Source organism: Microcaecilia unicolor, chromosome 1 (assembly GCF_901765095.1).
Source record: "Microcaecilia unicolor chromosome 1, aMicUni1.1, whole genome shotgun sequence".
Classification (NCBI taxonomy): domain Eukaryota; kingdom Metazoa; phylum Chordata; class Amphibia; order Gymnophiona; family Siphonopidae; genus Microcaecilia; species Microcaecilia unicolor.
The window spans coordinates 123,575,166-123,597,302 of NC_044031.1; the positions used below are offsets into that span (position 1 = coordinate 123,575,166).

A 22,137-nucleotide genomic window follows, 5' to 3' on the forward strand; every position below is an offset into this window, starting at 1 on the left:
AATCCAGCAGAGCTCCTATGAATTCGAGTCTTTGTACTGGGAGAAGGTGGGACTTTGGATAATTTATCACAAACCCCAGTAGCTCCAGGAGGCAAATAGTCATCTGCATGGGCTGTAGAGCTCCTGCCTCGGATGTGTTCTTCACCAGCCAATCGTCGAGATAGGGGAACGCGTGCACTCCCAGCCTGCGAAGCGCTGCTGCTACTACAGCCAGGCACTTCGTGAACACTCTGGGCGCAGAGGCGAGCCCAAAGGGTAGCACACAGTACTGGAAGTGACGTGTGCCCAGCTGAAATCACAGATACTGCCTGTGAGCTGGCAGTATCGGGATGTGCGTGTAGGCGTCCTTCAAGTCCAGAGAGCATAGCCAATCGTTTTCCTGAATCATGGGAAGAAGGGTGCCCAGGGAAAGCATCCTGAACTTTTCCTTGACCAGATATTTGTTCAGGGCCCTTAGGTCTAGGATGGGACGCATCCCCCCTGTTTTCTTTTCCACAAGAAAGTACCTGGAATAGAATCCCAGCCCTTCTTGCCCGGATGGCACGGGCTCGACCGCATTGGCACTGAGAAGGGCGGAGAGTTCCTCTGCAAGTACCTGCTTGTGCTGGAAGCTGTAGGACTGAGCTCCCGGTGGGCAATTTGGAGGCTTCAAGGCCAAATTGAGGGTGTATCTGTGTCGGACTATTTGAAGAACCCACCGGTCGGAGGTTATAAGAGGCCACCTTTGGTGAAAAACTTTCAACCTCCCCCCGACCGGCAGATCGCCCGGCACGGACACGTTGATGTCTGCTATGCTCTGCTGGAGCCAGTCAAAAGCTCGCCCCCTGCTTTTGCTGGGGAGCCGTGGGGCCTTGCTGAGGCGCACGCTGCTGACGAGAGCGAGCGCACTGGGGCTTAGCCTGGGCCGCAGGCTGTCGAGAGGGAGGATTGTACCTACGCTTACCAGAAGAGTAGGGAACAGCCCTCCTTCCCCCATAAAAATGTCTACCTGAAGAGGTAGATGCTGAAGGCTGCCGGCGGGAGAACTTGTCGAAAGCGGTATCCCGTTGGTGGAGCTGCTCTACCATCTGTTCGACTTTTTCTCCAAAAATGCTGTCCGCTCGGCAAGGAGAGTCCGCAATCCACTGCTGGATCCTATTCTCCAGGTCGGAGGCACGCAGCCATGAGAGTCTGTGCATCACCACACCTTGAGCAGCGGCCCTGGACGCAACATCAAAGGTATCATATACCCCTCTGGCCAGGAATTTTCTGCATGCCTTCAGCTGCCTGACCACCTCCTGAAACGGCTTGGCTTGCCCAGGAGGGAGCTTGTCCACCAAGCCCGCCAACTGCCGCACATTGTTCCGCATATGGATGCTCGTGTAGAGCTGGTAAGACTGGATTTTGGCCACGAGCATAGAGGAACGATAGGCCTTCCTCCCAAAGAAGTCTAAGGTTCTGGAGTCCCCATGGATCCGATATTGGGATTCTATCTTTTTGGGAATGTGGGGATTAGTTAGAGGCTTGGTCCAGTTCGCCAGCAATGTCTTTTTTAGGACATGATGCATGGGTACTGTGGACGCTTCCTTAGGTGGAGAAGGATAGCCCAAGAGCTCAAACATTTCAGCCCTGGGCTCATCCTCCACAACCACCGGGAAGGGGATGGCCGTAGACATCTCCCCGACAAAGGCTGCGAAAGACAGACTCTCGGGAGGAGAAAGCTGCCTTTCAGGAGAGGGAGTGGGATCAGAAGGAAGGCCATCAGACTCCTCGTCAGAGAAATATCTGATGTCCTCCTCCTCCTCCTCCTCCCTCGAGGCCTCACCATCGGTATCAGATACAAGTTCACGAACCTGTGTCTGAAGCCGTGCCCGACTCGACTCCGTGGAAACACGGCCACGGTAGGAGTGTCGAGAGGTGGACTCCCTCGCCAGCAACGGCGAAGCTCCCTCCGCCGACGTCGTCGGGGAGTCCGCCTGGGAGGCGGCCGTAGCTGGTACCTCAAGCGGTACCGGGGACCTCACCTCGGGCAAGGGGCCCGCCGTCGCCTCACTTGACGGTACCGGTGGCACAAGCACCTCCGATACCGGAGAAGGGCGCAACAGCTCTCCCAGAATCTCTGGAAGAACGGCCCGGAGACTCTCGTGCAGAGCGGCTGTGGAGAAAGACTGAGAAGCCGATGCAGGTGTCGAGGTCAGAGTCTGTTCCGGGCGTGGAGGCGGTTCCGGGCTGTCCAAGGGGGAGCGCATCGACACCTCCTGAACAGAGCAGTCCTCCCGGTGCCGATGCCTACTGGGTGCCGACTGCCTCAGCGACCCAGAGCTCTCGGTACCGAGACGGGAAGGAGACCGGTGACGATGCTTCTTTGACTTCTTCAAGCGAAGCATGTCACCGGAGCTTCCTGGTACCGACGAGGAGGACGTAGAATCCAACTGTCGCTTCCTCGGGGCCGAGGCCGAAGAAGGTCGATCTCAGGGGGGGGGGGGGGGGGGGGGGGGCTGTACCACAGGAGCCCTCAGCGTAGGGGGAGACCCACCCGAAGGCTCACCGCCACCAGCAGGGGAATGGACAGCCCTCACCTGCACTCCAGACGAAGCACCACCGTCCAACGACATCAGCAACAGCGGAGGCCTCAGTACCACCGACGTCGACGCAGCCTTTCGATGCCTCTGTACCGATGAAACAGCCGATGCAGAGGTTGATGCTGTCGACGCCGATGCGCCCGGTGCGTCCTGTGCTGTTGTCGTCGAAGAGCCCGAGAACAACGCGTTCCACTGGGCCAATCTCACTACCTGAGTCCGCTTTTTCAAAAGAGCGCAAAGACTACAGGCCTGCGGGCGGTGCCCAGCCCCGAGACACTGAAGACACGACGCGTGCCTATCAGTGAGCGAGATTACCCGGGCACACTGGGTGCACTTCTTGAAGCCGCTGGAAGACTTCGATGACATGGGCGGAAAAATCACGCCGGCGAAATCAAAATTTGCGACGACGGAAGGCACCAAAAAGAAGGGAGAAAAAACCCGTACCGAAGCCAAAAAGGCCTGTCCCGAAAGCAAAAGGAAACTTACGCGGGGCAAAAGCTGGAAGCACGGGAAAGGGGTAAAGACCGTAAAGGTCTTTTTTTTTTTAGCGTAAATCGCGAAGACGCGCGAGGTCAACTTGAGGGGCACGAAACGGCGCAGAACACGACCGTCCCGAGCGCGGACAAAAGAAGACTAATGAACACGAGCCGGTTCGGGCGGGAAGACGGCCGCGCATGCATGGTGCGCATCGGCGCGCGAGGGCTAGCAAAGGCCTTTGCTAGTGAAGATTCCGATTGGAGGGGGCTGCCGTGGACGTCACCCATCAGTGAGAACAAGCAGCCTGCTTGTCCTCTGAGAAATATAATAAATATAAATTTGCAAAAACGTACACACCCAATACCTATATGGGAAAGAAGTGAGCAAAACAACCCATATACTTATCTTTTATTTTACAATATGCTCACAGTTTATTTGCTTAAATTACCTCTACTACATAGGTGTCAATAATGTGCTCCTGTGGCAGGAACCAATGAGAGACCTCTTCTTCATCCATTAGAGGAGCAAGATTAAACTGCTTTAGATAGCTGCTGAGTAACTGCTGTACAGCTTTAATGTCTTTGCATTCCATTTGTCTCAAACCTGAAGTTTTTGTGGCCTTGCCAGGAACAGAAGAAAAAAAAAAAAAAAGGACACAAAAAACAGAGGAAGTTATACAGAGGTTACATAATGCACATTAATTTGCTGTAAGCCCATGCCATTCGCTGTAAAATGCTCATTAGTGTGACATTCTAATGCCTACACTGGTCCTGGAGAAAAATGGATTGTTGTATCATATGATATCCATTACTGGCCAAACATTAAAATTATCCAAAGATAATACTTCCTTAGATGTGAAGGGACAGGTGGTCCCAAAACCTCCTATACATTATTTTCCTTGGATAATTCTAATGCTGATCCAATTGTATGTTAAATGCTTTCAAATGTGCAATTCTACAACCCAAAACTGTGTGAAGTAAAGCTGAAATACTCTGTATTCTGCCTTTGTATTTCAGGTAGGCTGGAAGACTGGAGACAAAATGAGAGGCATTAAAAAGGGATGGGGGGACTGGGGAGGGGTACGAGAAGAAGGGGATAGGTCTCTGAAGGAGTTCAGTGAGGGCAAAAATGGGGTTAAAAGATGGTGAAAGAGAGGCAATAGAAGATGGGGTACACTTTAAGGCAGCGATTTTTAACCTTTTTCATCTCACAGCACACTGACAAGGTGCTAAAATTGTCAAGGCACACCATCAGTCATTTGCTCTTCCCCCATCCCCACACACACACATACCAAAGGTCCAGCATTTGTTCTGTTCTTCCACCCCCCCTCAACACCAATGGTCCACCATTTGATCTTTTCTCCCCCATCCAATGGTTCACCATTCCTCCTTAATCCCCTCACCAATACTCCAGAATTTCTCCTACTCTTCCACAAAATAGTCCAGCATTCCTCCTTCTCCTTACCCCGCGTTGGTCCAGTATTCCTCCTTTCCCCACCATCAATGGTCCAGCATTTCTCGTTCTTCCCCCTCCCCCCCTCAAATCAATGTTCCAGCACTTCTCCTTCCTGTTCCCTCTCCAGTCGTTAATCCAGCATTTGCTTTTGCCTTTCAACCCTACTCAATCCCTCCCCCCGCAATCCAGCATCTCCTCTTACCTCTCAACCCAACCCCCGAGTACCTTTTAAATGTTTCACATGTGCTTGCTCACCTGGAGCTCAGTGATACTTCCCACCTATGCAGAAACAGGAAGTGGTGTCAGACAGAAGGCTTGTGAGCTCTGGGTGAGAGGCACGTGTGAATTGTTACTGCCGGAGAGCTCTGGAAAAAAAATACTTTTAAAATGTACTTTGGGGGGGGGGGGGGGGGTGGCAAGAGGAGATGACGGATCACTGGCTGGAGGAGAGGCAGCCAGGAGTGAGATGAGCTAGTCTGGGTGGGTGGGGGGAAGGCAAGACAGCATGGTGGGAGAAAACACTGGGATGGTAACATCCCTTCTGAAAACAGAAAGATTCCAGCACAAATTAAGCCCTGGACATGCCAGGCCACATGGCCCCTGGTAGCCCCTTGCCTAAGACCGGCCCTGGGTTCTGCCCTCTCTCAAATTCCCCCAATGGATCTACTAATAAATGACCCTTCCCAAACTCCCACGGCACACCTGCAGACCATTTGCGGCACAGTGGTTGAAAATCGCTGTTCTAAGAAGAGATAGAAGAATGGCTTGAAGGTAGAGGAAGGAAGGAGAGGCAGGGATGGAACTGGGGCTGGTGAGGGGAGGAGAGGCAGTGGAGGGCAGGTGAGGACTGAGACAATGAGTACCGAGGACTAGGGAGCAAGTGAAAGATGGGGGAGGAATGGGAGACTGGGGAAGGAGAGTCACAGAGGGGGCAATGGGAGTACTGGACAGGAGATAAAAGGAATATAGGAAAAGCTAGTAATCAACCCTGAAGAGACCATGTTCAAAGTGATTTAACTGGCCAGAAATGGACCCTGGCCAGTTAAGTTGCTTGTTTGGGGCTAATCAGTCATTCTCAGCTACATTTAACCACTTGATGCTGCTGAAAATGACTGTTAACGCCTAAAGCAACTATTCTGGGGGCATTCCAAGGGACGGAGTTAGCACTTGGCTGGTTAAGTGCCAGTATTCCCCACTTGACTGGCCAAGGTCACCCTATAAATAGGACCACCTAAGTCAGTCCTCTCATAAGTACATAAGTATTGCCATACTAGGAAAGACCAAAAGTCCATCAAGCCCAGCATCCTGTTTCCAACAGTGGCCAATCCAGGTCATAAATACCTGGCAAGATCCCAAAACGTTTGCCACAGTCAGTTAACTGTGGCTTTCAGAACGTCTTCTGTACGTGTTTCCATCTTGGCTGCTCATTGGCCAAGTTCTGCACAGGACTGCAAGGAACCCTAACCTGTTGATCCTGGTGGCTCCAGATTGGCCTTGGGATCAGCAAAGAGACTATCCTCATGGAGAATCTGGATCAGTTTTGGATTTTAGCCTGGACTATGAATGCTGTTACCCTGGAAGATGTTTGCAGGGTAGTGATCTGGTCATCGTTACTTTTTTTTTTTTTAATCAAGTATTACAGATTGGATGCAGGGGCTTGGAAAGACTGTCTTTGGCAAGGCGGTCCTCTTTCAGGCCCCAAGTTTCGCAGGCAGTTTAAAGATCATTCTATAAACTCCATTTGATTTGCTCTATTCGTTCCTTAATTCTTCCTCCTGCACTAATTTAGTTCGCTCTGAAAGTTGCCCACTGGCTGCCACTGGATCATCACATTACCTACAAAGTTGACTGGTTTTCAAACTAATGGCCTCCAGTGAGTCATTATTTCTCTCACGCCACCTTATTCCATACAGCCCCACCAGAATCAACTTCTGATCCCCAGTTATCGTGATATCATCCATGAACACATTAGGCACTGTATTTTTCTCTGTTCAAGGCCCCCAGTTGTGGAATGCTCCCTCCTACTTCTCTTCGCTTGCAGACTTCCCTAGCTAATCTGAAACTGATCTTGACTCCTTTATCAGGATGCCTTTAGCTACATTAGTTATCTTTCACTGCTGACCCAGATTGAATCCCGATTTCTTCTGGAGCACTACTTATGTTTTTGCCCACCAGCTTTGTAGTTCCACCCCCTTCTATTTAAACTAATTGTCTTGTTCTTATTCTTTTTGCTGCTCTCTTCCTATTCTCTTAGATTGTAAGCTGTCCTGAAAGCCAACCATAGGACAGGATATCAAATCTTTAATAAGCCTGGAAACTTGGAGGTGGTTTTGGGTTTTGTCTTCTTCCTACCCTGGTCAGTGAAGCTTGGGTACATTCCAATTGTCTGGACTGGTATAACAGGTTGATAAAGAAGGTAAAATTTGTCTTACCTGCTTAACCAGTCCAGGTCCTGCCCCAGAAGGCTACAGACTGCTAGGATGTGTCCCTCCCTGCTTGGAGTGCAGGAAAACTGAGCTCATTGCTGGTTAAGCTAGCAGAGATTGAAACTAAGTGTTGACCCCTTATGGGGTCTGGATTGTTTGCTGAATGCTTTAACTGTTTGCATGGTTTAAAGCTCAGTTTCTGCTTTGGCAAAAAGTAAACTTTGAAGTTCCAAGACTGCACCAATCCTTATACTGATGGTGATGTTACTGAAAGTCAAGTGTTCTCTCTCTCCATCTGCTGGTTAGGGAACACAAGTCACTTGTCTGGACTGGTCTAGCAGGACTCGAGGATAGGAAATTAGCATCCAAGCCCAACTTAATTTTATGTGCAATTTGAAGGATGATATGTACCAAGGGAACTTTAGTCTCTCTCCCAGTGGGTTGTGTGTAAATTTTCATCTCCCCAAATTACAAGTATTCAAAAACAGACTGGAAAAAATGATGTATTGCCCTTGCAGCAACCATAAAGAACCTCTGCAAACAGAAAATAACTTACATCTGGTAGCCTGTAAAGCTTCATTGTTCTTTGTAAAGTCATATTTCTACTCAAATGAGAAAACTTCACCTCTACCAGTTTTCTAGGGTTGAGTGATCGATGCCAGTACCTGAAAATAAAATTTAAAAATTCCTGATCATTTTGATGCTTCTTTTCTGTCTACCAAAGTTTTCCAAGTGTCATCATTGTCATTCCTGCACAGTGGCCTACAGAAATTAAATTTATACACAGAAGCAAGCAAGAAGTCTAATAAGCACTCTTGGGTCTGTTATCCTAAATCTTGCCTCTAATCTCCTTTATATGTATAGTTCTTTAACTATATTTTTAAATTCTTGACCTTCCTTGGCTCCAATCTTTGTGCTCCATAACTCTGAGCCAATAAACTATACCTGAAAGTGACTATATGGAAGCAAAGGTACGTTTAGGGATATAACTATGCCATACTCAAATAGTAATTATCTGCTTAATGCAGAAAGGGTTCATTCCAGTGTTTAATATATTCAGTGGAGTCTTACATTTCTTTTGGCCTTCTACCTGATTTTTTAAAACTACAACAGCCAGCATGTTTGCAGATGCAGGACTACATTGCCATGGCTAGCACTTTCAGCAATGGTACTGCAACACCATTACTGACAACTGAAGCACAAGACTCTACAGCTGCATTCAGCAGGGCAGATCAATACTGTTACAGCAATATGCATAAATTTTGTACTACAGTTGCAAGCCTGTAACACATTAGAAAAAGTGTTTTGCCAGCCCTGGTCAGGTATATTGAAACCTGGTGCAAAGAAATAAGACTCAGCAATGGAGAGAAAAATCACCTTTGCCTCCTCCAACAACAGATGTTGAGCCTTCACTCCATGCACTTTCCAACCCAACTTACTGCCTTCTGCAGGGCACCAGAGTAACTAAGGAGAACAGAGCAATACAGCTCAACAGCAGCTCTTTAAGTGCAGGATAGGCAATATTATTAAAAAAAAACAAAAAATTTTTAAATCCTCAAAAATAGTGGTGTCCACTACTTGGATTCTGAAACCTATTACTAAAAATGGCAAATAGACAACACTGAAAAATATTTCAACAGTCTTACGTTGCCATAATTATTTTTTTATCAAAACATAGCACTGAAATATCCAGATCATTTACCCCCCCCCCCCCCCCAATGCAGTATATCATTTCAGGTCTTTCCATTGGAAGCATTAACATTCCCAGCTGGCCATTTTTATGAGTGAGAAACTGGCACACCAGCAAAGCACTGACCCAAACCCACAAACTTACACCTTATATAGGTTAGATTCCCAAAAGGGTACATTAACTCTTATAAGTGAATATGGAGCCAATCTAACTAGCAATTTCTGAAAACACAATTTTTTTTTTTTTTTTACACTTCCAAAGCAGCTGCTTCTATGGAAACGTTTCTGGGAAAGATATTGGTCTAAACCAGGGGTAGGCAACTCCGGTCCTTGAGAGCCGCAGGCAGGTCAGGTTTTCAGGATATCCACAATGAATATGCATGAGATAGGTTTGCATACCATGGAGGCAGTGCTTGCAAATCTATCTCCTGCATATTCATTGTGGATATCCTGAAAACCTGACCTGCCTGCGGCTCTCGAGGACCGGAGTTGCCTACCCCTGGTCTAAACAATACTATAAAGGGAATACAACAGGAATCAAAACATTGAAAAACAACTGTTATAAAAAGATCCAAAGAGGTGCAGCCCAACTCCCAATTATAAAATTATATATATATATATATATATATATATATATATATATATATATATATATATATATATATATATATAAAATAAATTTGGAGTTGGCCTACACCTCTCTGGTTCTTTTTACAACCGTTGTTTTTCAAGGATATTGACCGCCACCCCATATGTATGTTGTTCAAGCTGTGTTATGAAACACAACAAATATCGAAATCACAGGTTGCCCTCATGAGGGTAATGAAAGCCTCAAAAGAACAGCTTATTCTTTTGGCACAATTTTTAGCCACAGCAGAATGTACATCAGGCAAGTTTCCATTTCTGGTGATTTTTTTTTTTAAAGAACTGTAATACAGAAAGAGGCTGCTAAAGAAAAAAAAAAAGAAAAAAGTACTCTTCACTGCATGAGTGTCCTGTGTGCTGGGTGTGCACCAGTTCACCTGTACTCAACTGCTGGGAGTTCTTTGAACTACAACCTGACACATTGCAGTAACAAATTCCTGAATGGAACACCTACAAGGAGGCACTAAAGAAAAGTACAAATTATACCACTGCAGTAGTGAAAATAATTTGAAATTGCTGTAATGGCAGTGGTTCATCTAGGCTGAAACTCTACATATACTAAGCCAGATACGTGGCCCAAAAGAGGGGTTTTTTTTTTTTTAAACTATTCTAAAATGCAGGCCTCCAATCTTCAAGTGTTATAAACTGTACACATGGTTGAATATTGAGTGATACCTGCTATTTCTGATGCTGTAAAAAGCTACTCAACTCAAACTAGCTTTGTAAATATTCAACACACATATAGAACAAGAGTTATTGATATAAGAAATGTTGGAATTTGATGCTTTAGCATCTATGGTAGAGTTTGCAAAAATTCTCTTCAGGCTTAGTCCTCTACCAAGTCCAGAAATAAAATGGGAACTGTGCAAATGGGGAACAGAAATGCAAACAGCAACCATTAGGGAACTGAAGGAGGGATGTACTAATTGTCCCTGTTGTAGTTCCTTTCTCCTAATCTTCTCTGGGATATACCTTCCTATTAGGCTGCAAATGCAGAATACATAAAGACAAAGTGGTAGGGCTACTGTGGGAACATGGAGCCCAGCACTTTTATTGTCTTCATGCTTCAGAGAATAGTAAGAGCACTAGAAAGGGGATAGTACTGGGAGAGTAAAAGAGCAAGAAAGACTTGGGAAAGGAAAAGAAGCAGAAAAGAGGAGATGTGGATATGGGAGGCTGAAACAGAACACGAGAAACAAGATGGGTGACTAGGAGAGAGCGCGATTTTTGGAATAAACCATCAGTTAGGTCTGTTTGGCAGGCTGCAAATACAGTAATCATCAGATATCCCAGTGGAAACATAGGTACTCATATAGCCAAGTATATCTGGACAAGATACCCCAAGGACTCAGGAGGCCAGATGCCATTATTGCTAGACAGAGGAAGAATGGAGTGCTCAGTGCAAACTAAATGGAAGACTCTGTACGCTGATCTGTCCAAGTTTATGAATCTTTGTTGATCAGATTAATTACATTTATTATAATCAACAAAGATTCATAAACTTTACTAGAAATGCCATTCAAGGCTTAGCAGCCCAACTTGATGCCACTAGTCGAGTAGCCTGGGAAAATAGACTTGTTCTTGATCAAATGTTTGCCAAAGATGGTGGTATTTGTATTGTACTTCATGGTCGTTGTACTTTTATTCCTAATACTACTGACCCTGATGGTTCCGTTATGAAGGCTTTGCAAGGACTTTCTGCCTTAGCCAACGAGTTAGCTACCAATTCAGGTGTTGATACTAGCTGGACATCTTGGTGGGATAAAACCTTTGGTAACTGGAAAACCTTTTTCATGTCTATTTTTCATCTCACTTTTGGTAGTCATTTTAGTTTTTGCTTTGTCTGTTGCATTATTCTCTGTGCTCGTGAGCTTCTCTTTAAACTTCTTGCTTCTACTTTCGGCACAAGACAAAATGTACTTCCTTCATGAATGTTGTGTAGGCCTGCTACTGTTGACTTTATTCATTTTATTATTGTTAGAACATTTACTGCCTGTAACGCTAGTATACCTCCTTCAGGAAGACATTTATTTTGCTCATACTGCTTTTAGTTGAAATATTATATATATTCTTCTTTTATACATATATTTTTTGTACCTGTTTCACCCATTTTGAATCTTGTCTTCATGAAATTGAATGTTTAAATTTATCTTCAGCGCTTTTCTTGGTTTAGCCGCTTATTTGTTACATGAGTTTATCCTTCTAGAGCTTATTTTAGCTCCCCAAGCATAGATAGATTTAGTTTGGGTTCCTTCCTTTTCCAACTGTTGTACCCTTCATCGATGGACATCGAATGGGTACCCTGCGGATTATTATCTGTACAGGTGATGATTTCACAATCATCAAAGGGGAATGAATTGATTTGCACTTTTCTGACCACTGACAGGTCTGATATGACCCATGAATTGCACAGCTAAGGGCTCAAAACTTAAAATGCTTGAGAACTGCATTTTTTCTGTACTCTCTCCTAAAAGCTGTGAATTCAAGGTAATGCTGACTTTACAAGGAGCACTCTTCCCCTCCCTGACAGAGCTGGTGCCGCTAACTGTACACCACAAGGACACTAAGAATGTACACAGTTTGAAGGCAAAGATGTGTTGAGTTACTAGACAAAACAATGATAAGACTGGGTCTTGGAGAAATTCCCGTAACAAAAGTGACGGCTACAATCTCCTATAAGAGAAACCTTGGACTTGTTATAAGATGCTGTGTTCCATAAGCATTTAGATAGTGTGTGCTATATTCCGTAACACTTAGATAGTGTGTTCCATTTTATGTAAACAATGCAGTAAGACAGAAATTAGCTGAAGTTGCAAGGCTGTATGATTTGGGAGGGAATTGATGCCCAATCCACTGTATATAAGGCATTGTTGTATTGTATTTAGTCAGAGGCTGAGATGATTATCAGTGAGTAACTCTTTACAGCGGTGGCAACTCTCTCCCTCTCATAACAAATTGCTATTTGTTATTGCCTGATTGCTTTGTTATTATCTAAACCCGTAAGGAATAAAGACTTCTCCCTTGGAAGAAACATAGCCTCTGTCTTTTCTGTCTTCTCTGTCACCCCATATCTTGGGGGTGGCTGATCCACTATAGTTTGGGGTGAGTGTAAGGAGGCAGAAACCCTATTGCCCCACTTGTCCAAAGGGTATATTTCTTATGGTAAATAGAAGGGTCAGAGAAAGAATTCCCACACATTACAGCCTCCTCTGAGACTAGGTTATCAGAGGGGACCATATAACCACTGACTCCACTATAAACACAGTACAATACAAAGGAGAAAGATGACAAATAGTACCGAATAAGGTACAGTATCCTACAAGTAGTCACTCTCTACAACTGGCAGTTGGGATGTATCCTTAGCAACATGGGCAGGACTACTGGTCAGACTGGATGGGCTTTGCTGATAATCTTTCTGGTCTAATCTACTATGTTATTATGAGGGGTAGCTGAAGGACTTTGAGGATGATTAAATATGGGGGTGGGAGCAGAAACAAAATGTGGGGCTGAGAGAAGAAAGCAAAAAACATGGGTTGGTACCTGGGAAGGTGAAAGCATTGTCAGAAAAGAAGGAGGGGAGCTAAGAGAAAGTTAGAAAGCAGCATGAGGGGGAAAAGGGAGGCACAAAGAAAGATTATAAAGTGCTAGGCAGGGAGATAGCTAGAAAAGGAGGAAAGGATTGGGGTTATATGATAGCAATGAGTGCACCCATCCAGACAGCACCCTCCTCTCCAAAATACCAACACACATTCAGGCTACCAATCAGGACATCTGTAGCTAAACAGCCCTCTCGTATTAAGAGTTTGCAACCTCGATCTATGAGGGTCTGTATTCTAAAACAGGGTTTCTCAACCCAGTCCGCGGGGCATACCAAGTCCGATCAAGTTTTCAGGATAACCACTATGAATATGCATGAGATAAATTTGCATACCAAGGAGTAAGTGAATGCCAATCAATCATGCATATTTATGGTGGATGTCCTGAAAATCCGATGGGACTTGGTTTGCCTCGAGGACTGGGTTGAGAAGGCCTGTTCTAAAATATGTCTATTTCAAAGACCTTATGGAGATTTGGCCCTGTGTGGGTATTTTTTGGGGCTGTTCTTGCTGTGATCAGGAGAGCCTGCAATACCTGCAAGTAGCCACAGGCTTAGGAAGGACAACCCCCGCCGTGTACACGGCCTGAAATATCCCTTCCAGGTTTACTCTCCTCGTGATTTCACGGATCAGTACAGGTGCCACTCGTTTCGACCGCAGCTTTTTATGAACACAAAGAAAATTGATTTCTACCATCTTCTTCACGCTAACAGGAAAGGAAAAAAGCATGAAAACAATTAACACATTCAACAGATAAAGATTTACATTTCTCTAATTTAATGCTCACAGAACTCCAGCTACGTTATATATCTATAATAGCATTCTAGACTCTTGCCTTTTTAAATTTTTTAAACTTGAAGATTTTGAACACCGGGGATCAAAAAAGGACTAATCAAATCCCCTAAAGGAGAAGGGATGTGCTGCAGTATTAGCTGTCAATTTGCCTGTTCCTTACCTCCATTACATCTTTTTTATAAAACAAGGATAATTTTCCTTTGTTGTCCACCTATACTTTATTTTGTTATGCAATATGCATTATGGCAGAAACCTGTTGTTGAAGCTTATTTCCCTATTCCATCTACACTAGTTGTTCCTGCTCCTATATATGAAGATTCTGGTTAAGGGTCAGCATTGAACAAATCTGGAAATGCACCCCATTCATACTATTGAGAGAAGCTAAGCTGAAGGGATTTTCAAACACCAGTAGCTCCCTTTCAGATGACAATTTTGCATTAAAAAGATTACTTGTTACCAGTGCATTTTTTTCTAGCAAAAAAGGTACTGATACTAAAATGCTAGGCCACCTTTCAAAGGTGGGGTGATCACCGAGGGACCCACCCCACAATAGCCAGGCCCCCTACAACCAGTCACAGAATCTAACAAGGCCGAATTGGTGTGTAGAGTCTGAGCTCTTTCATTAAAACTTGGGGTCCATGGGTCAACTTTAGCAGACAATGGAAAAGGTGATGGTACTCAGTACCCCCAGGTATCCCTCAAAAAAAGCCTTGCTTCTTACTGACTTTTTGTATAAAGTGATCACTATATTCTTCAGAAATATATAGGCCCAGCTCAAGAATTCTTTTTTTTTTTTTTTCCCAGGAAGGGGGGTTAGGAGCAAAGGGAGGAGTTCAGGAAAATAGGACAGGGAGCTAGGAGACAAAAGTAGCTAGTTGGGGATATGGGGTCAACTATATTCCTAGGAGCTCTGAAATTTTCAGTGACCCTAACACCATCATCTGAGCAATTTTCTCATTGAATTTATACTTGGAAAAGGTGAAATTAGATCTTACCTGCTAACTGTCTTTCTTTTAGTCCCTCTAGACCAGGCCAAATGTGTGGGTATACATACTCTTACCTGCAGATGAAGACTGAGAACTACTGGTTTCAAATATGACCTATAAAATCCCAGTGCACCCCACATCATTCCCCAAAAAAACTTCCACTATCACCAAGACAAAAGATAATAGACCAAACAGAATGAAGGAAATGTCTTCTGCCCTCACACTGTCCAGCCTGGGACTGGGAAAAAATACTGTACCTCTAAAACACCTACATCCCAGCGTCTATCCTTAACCAGGCAGGTTTTGGACAGGTCTAGAGGGACTAAAGGAAAGAAAATTAACACCACTCTAGACCAGTCTAAATATATGAGAAGTACCATAGCAGTAACTCTAAGGGTGGGCTACCGCCATCCCCATGGTAAGCACCACTAGCTCCAAACTCTGCCTTCTCCCGAGCTTGCAGATCCCGGTAAAATATTCTCCCTTGGCACCATCAGCACCAGCTGGCCATGGCTCAATTAATTCCAGCCATGGAGGAGGGAGGGCATCTCTGGGAGAATCCAAAATAGCAGTAGTGCCCACTCATGGGCCTATGGGTCACACAGCTCTCCGCTTTGCACTTTGCTTCTATGTCTGGTGGTTCCCCTTCTCCCTGTGGGGAACAGAACTTGCACAATTGCCACCAGCTGCCTCTATCCTACAGTGGCCACAGGCCCAGCAGTGCTGCGGCTTTTCAGTCCAGTCTGAAAGGTGACAGCTTCAGCTGCCCTAACAGCCTACACTGGCCTGCAGCACACCTACTCTTACTCGTCTGCTACACTCCTCCTACTCTCTAGCCGCTGAACACAGAACCAGGCAACAACTGAGGGACAGGCAGTTGGACAGGCAATCCAAACTCCAGGAGACAGCCACAAAGAGACATGAACCAAAACATTTGATTTTGTCTGTTATCACCTGTCCTCCTCCTGGGAACTAAAGGTCTTTGGCAGAAAGGAGATTTGGGGGTGGGGGGTGGGGGGGGGGGGGGGGGGGGGAGAGACAACCAGGTGCAAACCCTCAGGCAAAAGTGGAACACACCGGCCTTAGCCCTTGGCATATGCTCCCCCTGGCAAAACTCCCTGGATCTACCTCTAACCAATCTGGGACGCACATTGATCTATCATCTGATAGAGACTAAGAAAAACTGGCTGGATGAAGGCTGCACAGGGGTCTCATAGGTTACATTGAAGCCAATATCTCAGTCTCCATGTACTGGTAGAAGTGAGTATACCTATCTATGTTTAGACTGGTCTAGAGGGATGCTAAGGAAGTTCAGGAATCTGCATTGCACTGCGATACAAATCAATAGTCACAGATTAAATTATATGAAGAGCAATTTCTCTTAGACAAACTGTTCACAATTAACTATTAAGTATGTATCTGTCATATAAGGAATTAATTGTCCTTACACTCTGCTATTGCAAAAGCCTATGAAGAATTTGGTGCAGGCGTTTCCAACATTAAGTAAAGGTTGGTTACGTGCACTGCTGAGGCAAATAAGTGATATATCATAATGAAGGAGTAAACTGTCTATTGAAAACTAGATGGAATATACTTGTATGTAGGAACCCTTGAAAACTTTATTAATATTTATAGAAGAGAGGCATAAAACACTGGCACTGGAGAAATCCGATTTCACAAATAAATCTGGTTTCCAAATAAGAAAGCTATGCATATCAAACTATTCTTTGGTTCAAATGTATGCAAATATACTTGATGAATAATCATTGTGTACATCCTGAAATCAAGACCCATCCATGACTGTATGAGGAAATATATCAAATTCCAATAAACATCTCTGTTACAAAGGATACGGGAGGGAGTGTCTTCCATAAAAACTGTATGCATTTTGTCTCAAAATAAAGAGAATTTTTTCCAATCTAGAAAGCACAAGTTTAAATATACCACACCTCAAAATATTTCAACATAATTAGCAGGACATAGGATGGCCAACAGGTCTGGATTTCAAAGGGATACTCTTACATTGCTAAAAAGAAATTTTACTATTTAGTGCATTTCAATGTCAGTTTAAGAGATGTCCCTTTTTCTCCACGTTCAAAATCGTATTTGAACATCATGTACCTTACTACGACAGTACTATTCAAAATATTTCAATTTTCAAACTCTAGTATCTCTGCATCTAATTTATATTTTGACTGTTTACTTCATATTTCCCTCACTCTTTCCCTATTTCGTTCTCCTGTTCCACCATCTTTTGTTCAGTCATCTCATTTCACTTTAAACTTTGTTTATTCAGTCTCTCAATCTTATCTTTTACCTTCATCTTTCTCTTCTTCCTTAGCTAGTATTTTATGTTTCCCTTTACTTTCAACTCAGATTTTCCAAATTATGTGAATTTTCTTCCCCATGTGTCTCATCCCTGTTTTAGCCCTTGGCCTTCTTCAGTGTTTTTTTTAATCCAAAATACTCTTTTCCCTTCATTCACACTCTTGCACCTCTTCCCTTTCTTTATACAACTGCCTCTCTTGTCCTGGTCAATTATCCCCCCTCCTCTCCAACTCCTATATCCAAAACTGTCTTTCCTTTTATATATTTTTTTTAAGTTGTACAGCTTCTCCATTCTATTACCCAGCTTCTTTTTCTCCTTTCACCCCCCTTTATTTTATTTTTTAAACAGGGGGTGAATCCTCCCTCCCCCTCAAAATCCTCTCAGCTTAGCCTTCACTCGGGCAAAGGCATTCATATGGCCTGTCCGGGACTTCTTCCCTGAATTTTCCTGCCCTAAGAGATGAAACTACTCAGAGAGGAAATTCCGGAGCAGGTCGCAGGAAGCCTATGAGTGCCGCAGCCTGGGTGAAGTCGAGAAGATTTTAAGGGGGTGGGAGGCAGGGTCTGACAGGGTGTGCATACACCACAACGCACCTACCATAACTATGCCACTGCTCCATGGCATAAATGCACAGGAAGCAAATCTCTTCCAACTGAAAGGATGAAGGTGAAAGGGGACAGACTGAGTAACCTAAGTACGTAAGTACTGCTATAATCGGAATGACCAAAGGTCCATCATGCCCAACATCCTGTTTTCAACAGTGGCCAATCCAGGTCACAAATACCTGGCAAGATCCCAAAAAAGTACAAAACATTTTATACTGCTTATCCCAGAAATAGTGGATTTTCCCCAAGTCCATTTAATAATGGTCTATGGACTTTCCCTTTAGGAAGCTGTCCAAACCTTTTTTAACCTCTGCTAAGCTAACCGCCTCTATTACATTCTCTGGCAACGAATTCCAGAGTTTAATTACACGTTGAGTTAAGAAACATTTTCTCTGATTCGTTTTAAATTTACTACATTGTAGTTTCATCGCATGCCCCCTAGTCCTAGTATTTCTGGAAAGTGTAAACAGACGCTTCACATCTACCCATTCAACTCCACTCATTATTTTATAGACCTCTATCATATCTCCTCTCAGCTGCCTTTTCTCCAAGCTGAAGAGCCCTAGCCGCTTTAGCCTTTCCTTATATGTTTCAACGTTTTTACTGATGATGAAATATGGTATAACAGATACCATAAAATATAAAACTTCAACAGTACAGTGGAACTTCACATATAAGTATTGAACAGACCATCATCAAGTTTTTTGTATACTTCCTCCCTCCCCTCCTCCTCCCCCTCCCTCCCCCCTTACTTCTGTGTGTCAAACAATATTGGGGATAATGGATTTAAAAAAATTCAGACCATGTGTACTGAGCAGCAAACTTCGCCCCCGTGGATATATCGGCCCCATATTGACATGAACTGTTTTTTTCCTTTTCGAGGTTCCCGTCGCCTCTCTGGCTTCCCAGGTGGCCAACTCATGTATCTGGTTCCTCCAGTGCCAATACACCGGTGGATCCGGGTCTTAGCCTTTCCTTATAGAGAAGTCGTCCCATCCCCTTTTTCATTTTCGTTGCCCTTCTCTGCACCTTTTCTAATTCCTCTATATCTTTTTTGAGATGCGGCGACCAGAATTGAACACAATATTTGAGTGCAGTCGCACCATGGAGTGATACAAAGGCATTATAACATCCTCATTTTTGTTTTCTGTTCCTTTCCTAACAATACCTAACATTCTATTTGCTTTCTTAGCTGCAGCAGCACACTGAGCAGGTTTCAACGTATCATCGACGACGACACCTAGATCCCTTTCTTGATCTGTGACTCCCAACATGGAACCTTGCATGACGTAGCTATAATTCGGGTTCCTCTTTTCCATGTGCATCACTTTGCACTTGCTCACATTAAATGTCATCTGCCATTTAGACGCCCAGTCTCCCAGTCTCGTAAGGTCCTCTTGTAATTTTTCACAATCCTCCCGCGATTTAACGACTTTGAGTTACTCACATCTCTAGGGTCATTTATAAATATGTTAAAAAGCAGCGGTCCCAGCACAGACACCTGGGGAACCTCACTAACTACCCTTTTCCATTGAGAATACTGACCATTTAACCCTACTCTCTGTTTTCTATCTTTTAACCAGTTTTTAATCCACAATAGAACACTACCTCCTATCCCATGACTCTCCAATTTCCTCTGGAGTCTTTCATGAGGTACTTAACGCCTTCTGAAAATCCAGATACACAATATCAACCAGCTCACCTTTATCCACGTTTGTTCACCCCTTCAAAGAAATGCAGCAGATTGGTGAGGCAAGATTTCCTTTCACTAAATTCATGTTGACTTTTTCATTAATCCATGCTTTTGAATATGCTCTGTAATTTTGTTCTTAATATCTCTACCATTTTGCCCGGCACCAACAGCAGACTCACCGGTCTATAATTTCCCGGATCTCCTCTGGAATATATATTTTTTTTAAATCGGCATTACGTTGGCCACCCTCCAATTTTCTGGTACCATACTCGATTTCAAGGATAAATTACATATTACTAACAATTGCTCCGCAAGTTCATTTCTCAGTTCTAGCAGTACTCTGGGATGAATACCATCCGGTCCAGGAGATTTGCTATTCTTCAGTTTGTAGAACTGCCCCATTACATCCTTCAGGTTTACAGAGAATTCATTAAGTTTCTCTGACTCATCAGCTTCGAATACCATTTCTGGCACCGGTATCCCACCCAAACCTTCCTCGGTGAAGACTGAAGCAAAGAATTCATTTAATCTCTTCGCTACGGCTTTGTCTTTCCTGAGTGCCCCTTTTACTCCTCGGTCATCTAACGGTCCAACCGATTCTTTTGCTGGCTTCCTGCTTTTAATATACCTAAAAAATTTTTTTTACTATATGTGTTTTTGTCTCCAGCGCAATCTTTTTTTCGAAGTCCCTCTTAACCATCCTTATCAGCACTTTGCATTTGACTTGAAATTCCTTATGCTGTTTCTTATTATTTTCAGTCGGTTTCTTTTAGCTCTAATAGCTCATTCACCTCACTTTTTAACCATGCCGGCTGTTTGGTCTTCCCTCCTCCTTTTTTAATACGTGGAATATATTTGGCCTGGGCTTCCAGGATGGTGTTTTTGAACAGCATCCACGCTTGATGTAAATTTTTGACCCTCGAAGCCGCTCCCCTAAGTTGTTTTTTCACCGTTCTTCTCATTTTATCATAGTCTCCTTTTTTAAAAGTTAAATGCTGACGTATTTGATTTCCTATGTATACTTACTTCAAAGCTAATATCAAATCCAATCATATTATGATCACTGTTATCAAGCGGCCCCAGAACCATTACGTCCCGCACCCGATCACGCGCTCCACTAAGGACAAGGTCTAGAATTTTTCCTTCTCTTGTTGGCTCCTGTACCAGTTGCTCCATAAAGCAGTCCTTGATTTCATCAAGGAATTTTACCTTCCTAGCATGCCCCGATGTTACATTTACCCAGTCAATATCGGGGTAATTGAAATCACCCATTATTATTGTGTTGCCCAGTTGATTTGTGTCTCTAATTTCCTTTAACATTTTTGCATCCGTTTGTTCATCCTGGCAAGGCGAACAGTAGTACACTCCTATCACTATCCTTTTCCCCTTTACACATGGAATTTCAATCCACAGTGATTACAAGAAGTGTTTTGTTTCCTGCAGAATTTTCAATCTATTTGATTCCAAACTCTTGTTAACACACAATGCTACCCCTCTACCAATTTGATCCACCCTATCACTACAATATAACTTGTACCCCGGTATGACAGTGTCCCACTGGTTATTCTCCTTCCGCCAGGAAGGAAATACTACTTCACAGAAAGGGTGGTCAATTTGTGGAACAGCCTCAAGGTAGAGGAGGCGAAAAATATCTGGACTTCAAGAAAGCTTGGGCCAAGTACATAGGATCTCTAAGGGAGAAGGGGGATAGTGTTTTTAGGCTGCTTGTATCACCTACCAAATTAGTACTCACCAACCACCCACAATTTAGAGATAAAAGACTATGAGGGCCAGCATATGAGAAAAGCAATTCTTTAATTTCTTTACCAAGAGAAATTTACAACTACAAATGCTAGTTTCTTATGTGGAAAGGAGGGGACACAAACATGTGGTCTGCCTCGCCACCTAATGCTCTGGTTCAATTGTTTATATACCTTTTGTGTTAAGCAAGGCTTCAGCACTTATCTTCCTGAGAGATCATTCTGTTATCATCTATCTTCCTTCAGGTTGCTACATCCACATTCTCTTGTTTATACTAGTTTCTTTTCCCAAGGCCTGCTTGGCCGTAAAGGGGTATCATAATAGATCATTCCTGAATTTACACAAGCTCATGTTCTTTAATAAATTACAAGCTTCTCAATCTCTGATAAATTCCAGAGTGGCTTGTCAGCCTCTGCCCTTCCCAACCTGCGCTGGGGTACTGACCTGTACCCATATTTCTACAATAGTAGATGGCATGGATGGGGGCCATATAGTGTTTCAGCTGCCTTCATTTTTCTATGTTTCTGTTATTTCTCTCAGGCTAATTTATTTTCTTAACCTATTTTTTCTCAGTCTCTCTTTCTACTCAGTCTAACTTTTCTCCTTTAGCCTGTCCCCCCTCCACAAGGAACTCTTTTCTCAACTTCAAGGCAAGTAACCCATAAGTTGAACAAATTTTAACCGAGTACTCCTGAGCTCTGACAGATGGAGAAAAGCAGCTAGGGCTCTTCAGCTTGGAGAAAAGGTGGCCGAGGGGAGATATGATAGAGGTAAATAAAATAATGAGTGGGTAGATGTGAAGCGTCTGTTTGCGCTTTCCAAAAATAGGGGGCATGTGATGAAGCTACAATGTAGTAAATTTAAAACGAACCAGAGAAATTATTTCTTCATTCAACGTGCAATTAAACTCTGGAATTCGTTGCCGGAGAATGTGGTAAAGGCAGTTAACTTAGAGTTTAAAAAAGGTTTGGACGGCTTCCTAAAGGAAAAGTCCATAGACCATTATTAAATGGACTTGGGGAAAATCCACTGTTTCTGGGATAAGCAGTATAAAATGTTTTGTACTTCTTTGGGATTTTGCCAGGTATTTGTGACCTGGATTGGCCACTGTTGGAAACA

At 43.8% G+C, this 22,137-nt stretch overlaps 1 protein-coding gene across 3 annotated transcripts in view; it reads right to left on the bottom strand.

Annotated features, from left to right (window-relative positions):
• NMT2 (N-myristoyltransferase 2) overlaps window positions 1-22,137 on the bottom strand; it is a 114,055-nt gene that overhangs the window by 33,955 nt on the left and 57,963 nt on the right. For all 3 annotated transcript variants that reach the window (XM_030199932.1, XM_030199941.1, XM_030199949.1), the window contains exons 7-9: window positions 13,385-13,555; window positions 7,476-7,584; window positions 3,487-3,657 (exon numbers count right to left, since the gene is read on the bottom strand). In XM_030199932.1, coding sequence (XP_030055792.1) covers window positions 3,487-3,657; window positions 7,476-7,584; window positions 13,385-13,555 — 451 coding nt within the window. The remainder of the gene's footprint in view (window positions 1-3,486; window positions 3,658-7,475; window positions 7,585-13,384; window positions 13,556-22,137) is intronic.